This window comes from Macaca mulatta, chromosome 13, assembly GCF_049350105.2.
Source record: "Macaca mulatta isolate MMU2019108-1 chromosome 13, T2T-MMU8v2.0, whole genome shotgun sequence".
Taxonomy (NCBI): Eukaryota; Metazoa; Chordata; class Mammalia; order Primates; family Cercopithecidae; genus Macaca; species Macaca mulatta.
Genome location: NC_133418.1, coordinates 38,601,856 through 38,616,808, shown reverse-complemented (window position 1 = coordinate 38,616,808; position 14,953 = coordinate 38,601,856). Strand labels below are relative to the sequence as shown.

The 14,953-nt window shown below is 53.1% G+C and overlaps 1 protein-coding gene across 1 annotated transcript in view; it reads left to right on the top strand.

The window, feature by feature from the left end:
* Positions 1-12,664, top strand: part of ATOH8 (atonal bHLH transcription factor 8) — a 34,235-nt gene extending 21,571 nt beyond the window's left edge. The window contains exon 3 of the mRNA XM_015112777.3: positions 11,499-12,664. Coding sequence (XP_014968263.3) covers positions 11,499-11,504 — 6 coding nt within the window. The 3' untranslated portion in view covers positions 11,505-12,664. The remainder of the gene's footprint in view (positions 1-11,498) is intronic.
* The last annotated feature ends 2,289 nt before the right edge of the window (positions 12,665-14,953 follow it).

Genomic DNA, 14,953 nt, shown 5'->3' with positions numbered 1-14,953 from the left:
CACAGTGTTGGATTAGTGCCTGTGTCTCTGGCTAGACTGTGAGCTCGTTTCTCTTTGTGTCCCATCTTCTGGCACATACTAGGGCCCCCAAATAATGACACACCATTCTTTCCACTACAATCCACACTGCGAGGGCTGAATGTCCCTATGCTGACGGCAAGGGACATTCCCTTCTAGGGAAGGATTAACTAAGGGCTTTAGGACACAGCTAGGGAGATGCCCCTGGGCTCTCCTGTGCTCCAGTTGGGCTCGCTCCCTTGTTCCCGTGAATCTGTAAGGAAAGCATGTGTTTCAAATAACTGAAACCCCTCAAGCGGCAGCTTAAATTAACAGGGGCTGGCATTTTTCATAGTTCAGAAGTCAGCTGCTCCCTGGGATCCAAGAGTCCAGGCTTCTTTTGATCTTTGCCTCATGGCTGCAGAGTGGTTGCCACAGCACCAAGCTTTTCATCCTCAAGCTGCATCTACAGTCGGGGCAGGGTGCCGTGCTAGGAAGAGTGTTTCTCCTCACCAGGGCAGTCAGCCTTGCCCAGACAGCCCCTTCCTTCTTCCAAAGGAAGATGCTCCCCTCGAACCCGAGAAAAACATCAAGGTCTGTCAGCTGGGAGGGCAGCAGAGAAAACAGCCACGTGGCTCATGCCTGGAGGGTTGACCCTGATTTGTGACAAGGTGGTTTTCTTCCCGGGGAGCTAACCATTGTCGTTATCTTAACCACAGTGTCAGAGCCCCACTTCTTTGAGCTTGCTCAGTCCTCACCACAGTCCCACAAAGTGGGTGTCACCAACCCCATTTTCAGGTGACAGTGCTGAGGTTCACAGAACCGAAATGACCTGACTAGGCCCCCAGCGACCTCGTTCTTGTGCACAGCACTTTCCAGTTTGCAAAGCCCTCTCACACCCATGATTTTCTTGAATCCTAGAACAAGCTCCTGGGGTCCACATTATTAAACATGGAAGTGAGATGAGGCGAAGTCGCCCAGGCTCAAGCAGCTGGGCAGGGCTGGGTGGGGCCTGGACAGGCTGAATCCAGGCCACTGCTGTCCTCTGTCCTCTGCTTTCTCAATGGTGAGGGTGTGAGCTTCATGGGTTGCCTGGCGGCGTGGGGCCCGAGGCTTGGAGGCACAGGTCTGAGTCTCAGCCCAACCACTCAGGAGCTCTGTAACCTCAGGCACTTACCTTCGACAGGCTTCACTTTCCTCATAAAATATGGATAAAACCAGGTGAGGAGTGTTTGGGGAAATGAGGGCTGTGAAAGCATTTTGTCAACTGGAGGCACAGCACTCAGAGAGGGTCGCTGGAGGCCACTGCTGGCCCGTCAAGAAGGTGGGCAGAGGGACCTAAGTGTCCTCTCTTCACCCAGTGACTTAGAGAATGTGCACGCATGCACACACGCAGGTGTGCTGGCGTGTCCATAGGCCCCGTCTGTTGGGGTCCAGTGGAGGGCATCCCGCATGATCGGCCGATTTCCCATGCACGTGGGAAGGGGGTACCCCCTGGAAGGCGGCTGGTTGTCTTCAAGGATTTCAAAACTGTTCTCCCTGCACAGGGCCCAGGAGCCATTAAAGATGGCCCCTCAGTGGCAGGCAGGGCAGGGCAGAGCCAGGGAGCTGGGCATGTGGTGGGCAGCTCTGGGAGTGAGCCATGCGGAGCCCACCTGGAATCTGAGAGCTGCGACTGGGCATTGCTGGGAACTGTCCGTTCCCCTCTCAGCAGCTGTGCCTCCTGCCTCGCTTTCCTGCCAGCCCTGTTCCTGCCACCACCATGTACACACGAGTCCCTGCCACCACAGCCCACCCACCCCCTCCACACGCACACACAGGGGTTCTTCACTTGTCTTTTTAGGTACATGAGTATTAAAAGATGAGTGAAACATGAAGGGCCCTGCCCTGCACATCTGCTTAAAAATAAGTCGCCCGGAGTGTTTACTCTGTGTCAGGTACTGTTCTAGTGCTGGGGGCATTTTGGACAATGAAACAGAGGCCCCACCCTTCGGAACTCAGAGCTAAACTACAGAAAGGCTATGCATAAAAATTCAGAGGAGGGCACCCCGGGACGGTCTTTGGAGCCCACTACACTTAGTCTGCATACAGTTCTTATGAGCTTGACTCTCAGGCCCCTCAGATCTGAACGTCAGAACAAAAACAGCCTATGAGGGCAGGGGTCGGGGGGTCAGGTCCTGTAGCAGCTACAGAGATAGCACCCACAATCAGCCATCGGCCTCATCGAGTAAGAAGAAACAGACACATGATAAAGAACAAGGCCAGAGGCTCAGAAGGACTGAGAGGCTGGGGGCCCCCTTAGTGTCAGGGCAGAGAGCCCGCAAGCCTCTGGGACCTTGGAATTGTGTGTGCACTGATGTTCATGGACTTGACCTTGAGTTGTCAAGAGGAAGCTAAAGTACATCTAGTAACATCGGGCTGAGAATGCAGGGAAGTGCATCAGTTATTGGGAAAGGGCCCATCCAAGCTGTTTTGGCAAAGAAAACATGTGGCTTCCTTTCTCCAGGGAAGTCGGCTTCTGTGCAGGAGCCTGTTCTCCTAGGATGGCGGAGCTAGGAGGGCTGGGCTTCTCGTCTGTTTTGTTCACTGTGGGGTCCCCAGAGCCTCCAGTGGAGCCTGGCGTGGTCTAAATGCTTGGTAAACATTTGCTGGATGAATGGAGCAATGGAAGCATGAGGCAAGGCGGTGTTTTCAGTTGTTTTCCACAAACATCGAAGGGGAAGCTCCTCTGTGCCCACACAGAGGGAGGCCCTGGTGATCTGAAGTGGAGAGAAAGTTCCTGCCTTGAGTTACTGATGGGTAAATGGGGCGACTGGGGACCCTTCCTACCCCACCCCCATGGAGTCTCTGTGCTCCTCGTAGATACTAAGCACCCAGTGCTTGCCTTTGCAGCCATTGTGTTCTTTAATCTTCCTGACAAGCTCATGCAGTAGATACTATTATTACCATTTTATAGGTAATGAAACTGAGGCACAGAGAGGTTAAGCGTCTTGCTCAAGGCCATACAGCCGGTAGAATGGGGAAGTCAGGATTCAAACAGAGGTCGTCTGGTGCCATAGCTGGCACATTTAACCACTGTGCTGGATTGTTTGCCAGTGAGTGTGCACATGTGTATGTGTGTGGCAGTGAGTAAAGACCTCTAATCAGAGATGTCCCCACCCTCCACCTGGATCCCTCGGTGGCACCAGCATCTAGCTACGGGAGGGGCTTAGGGACAATGGAAGAGGCTAGGGGAGGTGTTCCTCATCTTAAAACTGCATCTGTATGGAATTTGGGCTTCCCAAATGGCTCATGGCCTCTCCAAACCACGGGTACCCCAGTGATCCTGAAGTATCCACAGCCGTGCTCCCTTCTGGGAGTCTCCTGGAGAAGCACTGTGATCTCTGCAAAGGTTTGCTGGCCAGCACTTTGGTGTGATTTGGCTTGTCTGGTTGGTGCCCATCAATCCCTGCTGTGACTTTGCAGTAAGGACTGGGGAGGGGAGGCGCTTGGAGAAGCAGCAGGGTGATGGGAGTAGTTCCCAGTCTAGAAGGAGGCAGGCCTGATGGGGACCCTCCACCGTGGTTGGGGCATGTGAACTTACATGTCGTGTGGGGGTGTCTGTGTAAGGATCGTGAGCCAGGCCCACAGGGCAGGTGAAGAGCAGAGCCTTTCTCGCATGACTGGGCCACCAGTCTGCCTATTGGTCTGCTCTCCTCCACCCTGGGTGTCTCCTCCAGCCTGAGTGGGCTGCTCCTTCCTGCTTGAGTGCCTCCTCCAGCCTGGGTGCCCCCTCCGGCCTGGGTGCCTCTTCTGGCTGTGCAGTGCGGCCATGGGCCTTTTGAGCTGCTGGTATCTGGAAGAGCAGTGAAGCCAAGTAAAATGACCGGACAGTGTCGCAGGACGGAAGCAGGTGGGAAGCCGCAGCAGCTGCCTGCAGCTTCGCCTGGGCCAGCTCGACCCTCACAGTGCCCCATGCTGGGGGTGAGCTGGGGTGGGGGCCAAGAAAGACAGACAGACTGGTGGACGTGGAGAGAAAAACAAAGAAGAGGCCAAGAAGAGTTGGCAGAGACACACAGGCAGAGCACAGAGAGGGAGACGGCTCGGCAGCCAGAGAGAGAGTGGTCTGCAGCCTGAGAAGGCGTCGGCATGGTATGGCTGCCCCTGTAGGCCCAGTGGGCTCCTATGAATTCTGGCCCTGGCCCTGGGGGTGCTGGGCCTCCCACTGCCAGCCACCTTCCCTTAGGCTCCAGGAGTCGGAGGCCAAGATTTTCTTAGAACCAAGTAGGTGACAGTTGGGTGGATGGCTTGGGGACCTGCTGTTCCTGTTTGCCTGTGAGGAAACTGAGGCCTATAGGGGTTAAGGGTCTACCTTGCTCTGCTGCATTCTAGCAGTGTGGCCTAGGGCAAAGGAGGTCACCACTCAGGCCTCCATTTCCTCATCTGCAACATGGGCACAGCGGTAGGCACCTCCCAGGAATTACGAAAGACAGCACATGCAAACAAGTGTAGCATGTGCTTGGTAAGGGGCCGCCCTCTGTAAATGGTGACTCTGAGCACTGATGCACTTGCTTCTGTTCCCAGGCTCTGGGAGGATGGGTGCTGGTGGTGGAGGTGTGTGGGGTAGGGGAAGGAACTGTGGCAATCACACCGACAACCATTCGTGGCGTAGGGGGATGTAGGAGGAGTTGGGATAAAGAGCTTCAGGAGTTCAGAGGAGGAACCCGTCGTCCCCACCTTGCGTTGGGTGTGGGGCTGGTGGGGGTAAGAGGGTGGACATGAGCAGGCCCTCATTGTCCTGGACTAGGGAGGCAGCAAGGACTCAACTGACAACCCCCAGCCCCAGCCCTGAACTTGTGGAACCTACATTCTAGTGGGTGGAAGTAACTCCAAGTAAGGCCCTGCAACACTGTGGAGTACATGGTAGGTGCTCAATAAATGCTAGACTAGGATACCTGGGACCCAGCAACACCTCTAGCATCTTACCACAGGAAGGGCTCCCCAGGTTACCTGCTCTCATCCTCAACATTGCCTGATGCAATGATTGTTTCTTACTGATAGGAAAGTTCTTCTACACGGCCTTGACTGACTCTGAGGTTTGAACACATCCATTGGCCTCAGTGAAGGAGGGGTTTGACCGCTGGCCCTACCTTGCTCCTGACCTGGGGCCTGTGGGGCAGCTGTCTGCACAGCACAGCTGAGGCTGTGCCAGTCCCCTCCTCTCTGGAGAGCAGCCTTGAGAAATACAGAAAGGACTGGGTAGAATCCGCAGCAGCAGCCAGCAACGGTGGTCCTCAGCTTTCCCCTAGAGTTAGACTGTAAGCTGCCCTAGTGCCTGGGACAGGACTGGCCCCTATTAGGAACTAATACATCTTTGCTGAATAAATGACATTTTCTCTCCATTTTTGGCCTCCAGGCCAACTGTCCTGGCTCACTAAAGGCTCTGGCCATAACTGAAACTCTTAGACACTTGGGACCTTGAAGGGCCCTCCCAGCCCGGACACAGCACTATCCTCGATTCATGCCCTGTTCCTGCCCCCCGCAAATAGCAGCCAACTCCAGCTGCTCATAAATTTCTTGCCTGTCACCCATGGTGCCCAGGCCAGGCAGGCAGGAGGTGCTGGGGGCCGACTGGACCATACCTGCTTCCAGGTCCGTGGGGAGCTTGGAGGCCAGAAGCCCAGGCCTTGCGCCTGTGCCCAGAATAACCTCTGCAAAGCCTGGCCCTTGGAGAAGATGTGAAAGCAGATCTGTCAAATGCAAGGATGTCCAGGCTTGAGTGTTAAAGAAAACACCAATGCAGCTTATGATGCAGCTTGTACAGAGTAATTCCACTTTTCATAAAATACTGTATGTGAGGACGCATATGCATGGGAATAGCATATGGGACAGTAGTCACCCAAATGTTATCAGTGGTTTGCTGTCAGTGGAGAGATTAAGGTGATTGAAACGATTTTCTTTCTGTTCACTCTTCTGTATTTTCTTTTTCTCTTTTTTGAGGCAGAGCACTTTGGGAGGTTGAGGTGGGTGGATCACTTGAGGTCAGGAGTTCAAGACCAGCCTGGCCAACATGGTGAAGCCTCATCTCTACTGAAAATACAAAAATTAACCGGGTGTGATTACATACGCTTGTAATCTCAGCTACTCGGGAGGCTGAGACTCGAGAATCATTTGAACCCAAGAGGTGAAGGTTACCGTGAGCCAAGATCACGCCACTGTACTCCAGCCTGGGTGACAGAGTGAGACTCTGACTCAAAAATAAATAAATAAATATGAGGAAATTGACCAGGTACGGTGGCTCACATCTGTAATCCTAGCACTTTGGGAGGCTGAGGCTGGAGGATCGCTTGAGCCCTTAAGTTCAAGACCAGCCTGGGCAACAAAAGTGAGACTCCATCTCTACAAAAGATGAGAAAAACTAGCCAGGTGTGGTGGCATGAGCCTGTGGTTCCAGGTATACAGGAGGCTGATTGGGGAGAATCACCTGAGCCTGGGAGGCTGAGGTGGCAGTGAGCCTTGTTTGCACCACTGCATTCCAACCTGGGCAACAGAGCAAGAAGCTGTCAGAAAAAAAAAAAAAAAAAGATGAGGAAACAGACTTGGAGAGGTTAAGCATCCTGCTCAGGGCCCCTCAGCTGACTTTGGGGCCAAGATGAACCCCAGGAAGAATCAAGAGCAGCATTCAGAGGCAAACATGCAGCCCCCTTTCTAGCCCATACACTGGTGTACTTAACAGTGAAAGGCAAACTGTGGTTTTTAAAAATTCTCTTCCCATGCCACATCTGCTCTTTTTTTCACCTTTTAGTTTTAAAATAACATTTGAAATCTGACTGCCCTGTTTAGGAAAGACCAGTTTAAAAAAAAGTCAGGATTTCAACCCCATTGGAGGTTTATTCCCTCCTGCATGTAGAAGGCTGTATCAAAATTGCTTAAATACAAAAAATGTATAATTTGAAATAGTGGAAAATGGTTAAGTAGGTAAAGTGGGTATCATAGACTGACAGTAAATATAAAAGGTAAGATAACTTAAAGGCAGATTAAAAAATCGTTTTTTTAAATACCCCAAAGTGGTAAAATTACCCTGCAGTGCACAGAAATGATCAGGAGAGGAAAACAATTAGAATTTTTTTTTAAACTGGAAATGAACAAAAGCATAAAGGATGCTAAATTGTTCCAGGGTTCATAACAATTACCACAACTTCCCTGAAAGCATAGATAGACCCATTTACAAAAACGCTTAATACTGCATTTGAAATAGGAGAAATATTTTGTAACATATAAAGCCACGGTGAGTAAAATGCCTGTGACTTGAAGTGGCTATGATGGAGTCAACCGGTATTTATTTGTTGTTGTTGTCTCCCTCTGACACCCAGGTTGGAGGGCAGTGGCATAATCTTAGCTCACTGCAACCTTTGCCTTCTTGGTTCGAGAGATCCTCCCGCCTCAGCCTCTCAAGTAGCTGGGATTACAAGCGTACATCACTACACCCAGCTAACTTTTGCATTTTTAGTAGAGATAGGGTTTTGCCATGTTGGCCAGGCTGGTCTCGAACTCGTGACCTCAACAGATCCTCATGCTTTGGCCTCCCAAAGTGCTGGGATTACAGGTGTGAGCCACTGCGCCTGGCCCAGTGTTTATTGAGATACTGCTGTGTGTTAGACGCTGTTCTGGGCATTGGAGCTACAACAGCAAATAAAACAGGCCACATCCCTGCCCTCGTGGAGCTGGCATTCTGGCCATAAACAAGTGAACAGATAAAAAGATGATTTCTGCTTGTGATAAATACTCCCACTTTGCCACACTGACCAAATCACCTTGCTCTGACTCGGTACGTCAGACTAGCTGAGAGGGACCTGTGAGGCCATCTCATCTAGTCATTCTCAAGGTTAATTTTAGCAGCAGAACCTGTTGTTCAAAGGACATCTTCGGCTGGGCGCGGTGGCTCACGCCTATAATCCCAGCACTCTGGGAGGCTGAGGAGGGCGGATCACCTGAGGTCGGAAGTTCAAGACCATCCTGGCCGTGGAGAAACCCTGTCTCTACTAAAAATACAAAAAATTAGCCGGGCATGGTGGTGCACACCTGTAATCCCAGCTACTCAGGAAGCTGAGGCAGGAGAATCGCTTGAACCTGGGTGGCAGAGGTTGCAGTGAGCCAAGATCGCACCATTGCACTCCAACCTGGGCGATAAGAGTGAAACTCCATCTCAAAACAAATATAAATAAATAAATAAATAAATACATAAATAAAGGACATCTTCCGTGGTGGCAGAGGTTCTGAGGACAGTAAGCTAGGGAGTAAGCCAGACCCAGAGCCTTGGCTGGCAGCAGAAACACAAAAACCCACAAAGGGCCAGAGCTGGGGGGAATGCAAGCCTCTCGCACTGTGCCCCTCACATGGGACACAGGATGTTGCCAGGCATTCCATGAAAGGGGTTCTGTGGTGTGGTGGTCACAGCGGGGATGCTTGCTATCCTCCATATTTGCCATTATGCATCCCCACATGCAACCCACCCCACACACAGCCTCTTATGAAGAGGTATCATTGGCATCTTTGGCTCCTATCCCTTGGCCACAGCTGATTGGTCCAGGGGAATAAATCAGACCTAGGCTAGACCAATGGGCGTCCTCCACTGGGTCTCGGGGATTGGCATGCCGGGAGACCAGACTAGTCGGTAGTCAGGGAGGAAGGCAGATACCTGCAAGTGACTGTTAGCAGGCATCTAGAGGGCAGGGCCACAGACTGCCCCTACTGACCTTTGCAAGCCCTTTGCTACCTTTTCTGAGACCTTCCCCCGGTCTCTGTGAAACGCCCTTTTGTAACTTTAAATGAGCTTCCCTTTCCTGGAGGGTTGAAGTGAGTTTCTGCTCCTCACAATGCAGTAGCAATTACATGATCAAATCAGTTGGGAAGGCTGGCTGCAGTGGCTCACGCCTGTAACTTTGGGAGGCTGAGGCGAGGGGATTGCTTGTGTCTGGGAGTTCAAGACCAGCCTGGGCAACATAGAGAGGCCTTGAATCTATAAAAAATAAAATCAAAAATTAGCCAGGCGTGGTGGTGCATGCCTGTAGTCCCAGCTCCTTGGGAGGCTGAGGTGGGAAGATCGCTTGAGCCTGGAAGGTCAAGGCTGCACTGAGCCATGATCTCGCCACTACACTCAGCCTAAGTGACAGAGTGAGACCCTGTTTCAAAAAAACAAGTCAGTTGGGAAACTGGGTCATTAAAGCCAGACAAATTTCTTCGCTACAGGACTTTTCGGAGCCTTTGATATCGTAATACATGCAGCGACTTTCCAAGTTGGGGTCAAGGTATGTGGTATTTCCCAAATTCATGGAATGCCTCACCGAGCTCGTGTTCCACAGAACACCTTTTGGGCAATGCCAATCTGCCTCCCCTCCCCTCACTGTACAAGTGAGGGAATGAAAGCACAGAGTGGGAGAGTGAGCTACCCAAGGTCACACAGCTGCTGAATTGCAGAGGAAGTACTGGCACCTGAGGCCTCCCAGTGTTCTTCCCATTACATCCCAGTTGTCATAAGACTTCCTTGAATAGATGATGTATGTGCTGAGATTCCTGGGCCGAGGTGGTGGTGGTCTAGTGTAGACACCAGGAAAAGGATGGGGTCAAGATTGAAGATCAGGCCTTGGCCAGAGAAACCCCTGTGTCCTTTAATCCTGGATGGTAGCTGTGGCTTCAGCAGGGACTAAGAGCCAACAGAGGGCTTGGGGCTGGCCCCAGGCTGCCCGGACCGCCTTTACAGCATGGCCAGGAGGACGGCTCCAGCTAATCCCGCCTCCCCTTCTTCCTCAGGCCACGGGCAGGCTGAACAAGAGAAAAACTTTTTCTGCCCATGGCAGGGCCCGCCCAGGCAGCCAGCGCCGGGATGACGCGGGCTGTAAATCACCCCGTGGACCACAGACCCAGTGCCATCCCCACGGGTTTCCTTTCCGCTTCTTAATCCTCCTCCTCAGACTCGGTAACACAAAGCAGATTCCTGCTGGGGCCAGCCATGCACAGTGGGCTTGGAGAATGTGAGCCTGGGATTTACCACATCAAGATGCTCCCGCCTCTCACTTTTCCTTTTCTCCCTCCTGAGCCGCTATTAGCTGGAGAGCACTCCCTCCCTCTGGCCCGGCTCCCTCACCCTCCTTGGACCCCACTTCAGCCTTGCCCCAGCCTTGCATCTTGGCTGGCCGCCCGGCCCACGGGGCTCACCAGGGCCTGTGGTTAGCAGGCCCTCCAACGTCGTGGTTTGGCTCCATCCCGGCTCCCCAAGCCTCTGTCTCAGTGAGAGCAGCCTCTGTGTGGTAGAATGAACACTGCCGATCTGGATTCAAATCCTGGCCCTGGCAACTTCCAGCACTTCCTTCTCGGAGCCTGGGATTGCTCACTCATGAGAGGGGAATGAGAGTGCTCCCTGGCAGGTCGGAGGCGCCTGACAGATGTTTTACTTTAAAAATAACTACTTATTAATAGCTGTTGGTTGAGGGTTGGAGCACGAATCAAAAGGGTGTTTGGAGTTGCTTTAAGAGGGATGTGTTGTACCAGGTTCAGGGACTTTGTTATTTTTCATCCTGGTAGGATCTGGAGGTCTCACAGAGCCTCCCCACCAGCTCTGACCTTCCCAGAGAGCTGAAACCCCACAGCCCCCATGACCTTGCCCCCTGTCCCATTGCTTCCTGGTAGCCAGTTACAACCTGTGCTCAGCGCCAAGTTCAGCTGCCAGAATGAGGATTGCACAGATCAGGGCTGCAGGGAACTTAAAGGTGGTCTAACCCAGCAATTTTCAAACCGTGCTCCTTAGCACCCTGATTCTCAGACATGTCCCAGGCTCTCTGTTGGCAGGAATGCAGTAGGTCTCTGGGTCCCCCTCCCTCTGTGTCCCCTGACTCCACTGCACCAAATAGACAGAACCATGTTTCTGTATTAGCTAACACGTACTTCCTTCTCCTGCTTAAAAGGAGCTTTCATCGATCTGCTCCAGCCATGCCATTTTACAGATGAGGACACTGAGGCCTAGAGAAGTCAAATGACTTGTTTGAGGTCACCCAGCTGGCAGGTGAATGTGCTACAATTAGAATGGGCCTTGTGACTCCTAGGACAGCACAAGGAAGCTGCAGACGGCCATTCCAGTGGGGCTGAGCCTGCAGAGGAGTCTGCCACCCCAGGTGGGGACAGGCCTCTGAGATCCCTCAAAGGGGTGGCCCTGGGGATTGTGGTGTCAGTCCCAGGTGTCCCTGAGCTTCCAGTGGCCCTGGCTCCCACTACCCACTGTGGTCCTCTTCTTTCCCCAAACCAACCAAAACGCAAGGCCTCTGAAATGCAGCACTAAGGAGGAGGGGGGCAGTGTGGGCTCTGGAGGCAGCCAGGCCTGGGTTTGAATCCTGGCTCTTCCAGTTATCGAACCCTTCAAGATGGAGGCCCGTGCCTGGAGGACTCAGTGAGGGGACATTCTGCAGGTGTCCGGAAACAGGAACCAGGTGGAGTAGGGGCAGCTTCTAATGGCTGGTCATGTCTTTCAGGAGTGACTGGCTGCGGGCGAGACCAAGGCCACCACTGTGGGCCTTCCTTCCAGTCAGGCCTGAGGACAAGGTGAGCTCGCTGAGTCCAGCCTCGTGGTCTTCTCCAAGATGCCGCCAGACGCCCGGCCTACAGCCTCTCAGGGTCGGATCGGAGCACGTCTGCCTCCCTCTCCCCTCCGCCCTCACCCAGCCACTCCGAGGCTGCTTCGCACTTTGCCCTCTGCCTGGTGGGGAGGGGAGAGCTCAGTCCCCCACTCACTCAGAGCCCAAGGCCCACTGTCCAGCTGCAGAAATTCGTTGCCAAAGATTCGACAGAGACACTGAAGGAAATGGGGTGATGAAACCCCACAGCGAAAAGCCACACCGTTGCTCTGTGACTTTTGCTCCTCCTGTTGCCTGAGCCCCATCTCAAGCCGAAGATGAGTAAGCGGTTCTGCCAGGAGCTCATGGAAGGGATGGGCATTTGATGAGCCCTGGGGCACCGGGCCCTCTGACCTGGTGCTCTCTCTCCACCAGGCCTTGCACTGACTGAGTGCAAGACAAGTCTTAGGGGCTGTGAGAGGGAGGCTGGGGTGCCTGGGCAGGGCCAGGAGTGGGGCCTGAGTTCCCCGCCCACTGTTTCCCCTTCATTGGCTGCCCAGGCCGCCGGCCCCAGTTCTCAGTGTCCCCTGGGTCCAGGCTCCTTGGGCCCTGAGCATCACCAGAAGGGAGTAAGCAGGGAGAGAAGCAATACTACTCCCTTCCCTACACCAGGGACTTGCACCAGGGCAGCTACCTACGGGTCTTTGCTCCCCTAGCCAGCCTTCCCTCACCGTGACCCATCCCAGGCAGCCAGCACCATGAGCGGGCCCTGCCATGGACAGGAAGAGTTTTTCTCTTGTTTACCCTGCCCGTGGCCTGAGGAAGGAGTAGAGGCTGGGTTGGCTGGAGCCGTCCTACTGGGCAAGATGGAGCCCCACTTGGAGGACGGTGGTCTGTCACAGGGTGTGCAGGGGCAGAGGAGGAAGGGACCAGGGGACTGGGCCAGTATGTGGACGATGGGAGCAGGGGGGCGTGTTCAAAGCCAAGGCCTGCCCCTTCCTTGTGCTCAAATGGCCAAAGCTGTTCACGTCTGTGCTCAACCATCTGCTTCAAATTGAAGTAAAAGCCCTAAGATGTCAAGAAAATACTTGTGTCGAGTGGACTCTGTGGGTGACCAGGACTTTGGCTGGTCATCGGCTGGGGAGTGTGAGGGAGGGGTCGGTCTCTAGCGACAGGTTGAGAGCCCTTCAGGAGCAAGTGCTGTGTGGGTGAGAGTGTGTGTGTCTGTGTGTGGAAGGGGGTGAAGGGCGGTTCTCACAGTAGTCTTAGCCTGGACTAGTGACCAGGAGGCCTGGTCAGGAACACATGAGGAGCCCTCTCTGTCCACACTGCACTCATTCTGCACCATGTATTTATGAGATGGGGGCCCCTATTATTAACCCCATTTCACAGATGAGAAAACTGAGGCCCCAAGGAGACAGGGCCAGTTGGTGACAGAGCCAGTTGTTGAATCAGGATGGCCTCACTTCAAATCCTGTGCTCTCAAACCTTTTCCAGCCCCATCACCAGTCCCAGCCCGAAGTCTCTGTGTGGCCTTGTCACATTGCTTCACCTCAGTGGGCCTAAGGTAGGGACAATAAAGGTCCACTGGGACTAGGGGAAGGGGTGATAAGATAAAAAATAGGAGAGCACTATCAAGGCAGAAGGGACAGGGCTGGCCAAGGAAAGGGGGATAGGAGGGGACCAGAGGCTGCAGCCATGCAGGACACAGTTTGTCCCTTGGTTTCACCAGTGTCACTTTCTCGTCTGTGCTGCCTGACTCCTGGGCTGGGCTGGGCAGGCTGCAGGGAGCCCCCCTTGCAGTAGTGTTTCTCAGGCTGGCCCTTTACCGAGGACCGTAGTGTCCATGCTGTCCTGGATCCCTGGACTGGCACAGAAACAGGGGACCCAGGTGGCCCTGAGCACTCCTCAGAGCAAAGGTGCTCTGGATGCAGACTGGACAGAGTGGGCATGGAATGGGGCCAGGAGGGTCCGTTAGGAAGGTTCAGTCACCCTGTGACCTGGCACAGATAACAGCACCGCTCTGTTTTCCCTCGGAGCCTCTGAGTAACCCTGACGGTACTTCCTAAGGAAGCAGGACATGTGGACCGACCAGCATCTAACTGTTGACATAGAGGACGCTTTCTATTACTAAAGGGAGTGTACTCCATTCTGCTGCCAAGGGAGCAGACTCATGGCCTTACCACCCAGAAACAGCCCATCCTCCACCTCCCATCCCCCTCCTGCATACATACTTCATTACATACTTCCCTTACATTCTGAAGCGTCTTTGATGACCAGCTGCCTGTCAGACCCTAAGACAGGCAGGGGGAATGAAGAGATGGATCTAGTGTAGTGCGTGGCATCATGGAGTTCCGGGTTCTGTATGGAGGGTGGGACAGACAGGTAGACAAGCAAATAATTATGATTACATTCAGATGACTAAGGTGTTGTTGGGAGCTTCAGGAAAGGAAGAACTGACTCCTGGGGAGGTTCTCAGGAAGGATTTTCCTGGAAAGTAGCCATGGGACTTGGGTCTTAAAGGGTGAGTAGAAGCTTTCTGAGCAGGGGAGTAGGAGAAGGGCTTTCTAGGCAGAGGAGCACTCAGCGCTGGCAGGAAACTGGAATCGCCAAAGGAGACTATTACATATTGATATGAAGTATTGATGCCCAATTTCATCTCCAGAAATTCTGAGGTATTGGTCTAGGGTGTGGCCTGGTCATTGGAATTTTTACAAGCTCCTCAAATGATCTTAATGTGCAGGCAAAGTTGAAGCTGCTGGTCTAAGTGAGGTCTGGTCTACGAAAAGAAAGTGACTTTGAGCCATGGATTTGGGAGACAGGCTGTGGGTGAATGCATGTGTGTGTACACATATGTATGTATGTGGATGACTAAATGCATGCTCTCCTCTCCTTTCCCAGCTTCCTCTCCAGCACAGCAACTTGTGTTCATATGCACACACACGCACACTCCCTCTCATGGGCGCATGCACACCCACACACACACTCGTGTACATTTCCAGAAAATGGAATTCTATTTCAGATAGATTCAGATTCCCCAGCAATCCTCTAAACAGTTTTATGCAGGCAGCCATTCAAGGAGACCCTCAGCAAAATATAAATGACGAGGAGCTGCCCTCATGGGGCCTGTGAAAGCGCTTTGCAGTCCAGCCTCTGGTTTGTGGTCACAGAGTCACCTGCACACTCTCCTTGCCTTGTCTGCTCTGAGTCACCAGGCATAGGCCTTAAAGGGATGAGGGGACCCTCTCCAGGGGCCCGAAAGATCTTCATGGGTGTGTCTGCATGAAGCCCCAAGTGTGCACACCCATCTTCATGCGTGTGTGCCAGCCTCCTGCTCTCTGCAAGACAAAACCAGAAAGAATGGCTCTGGGAGT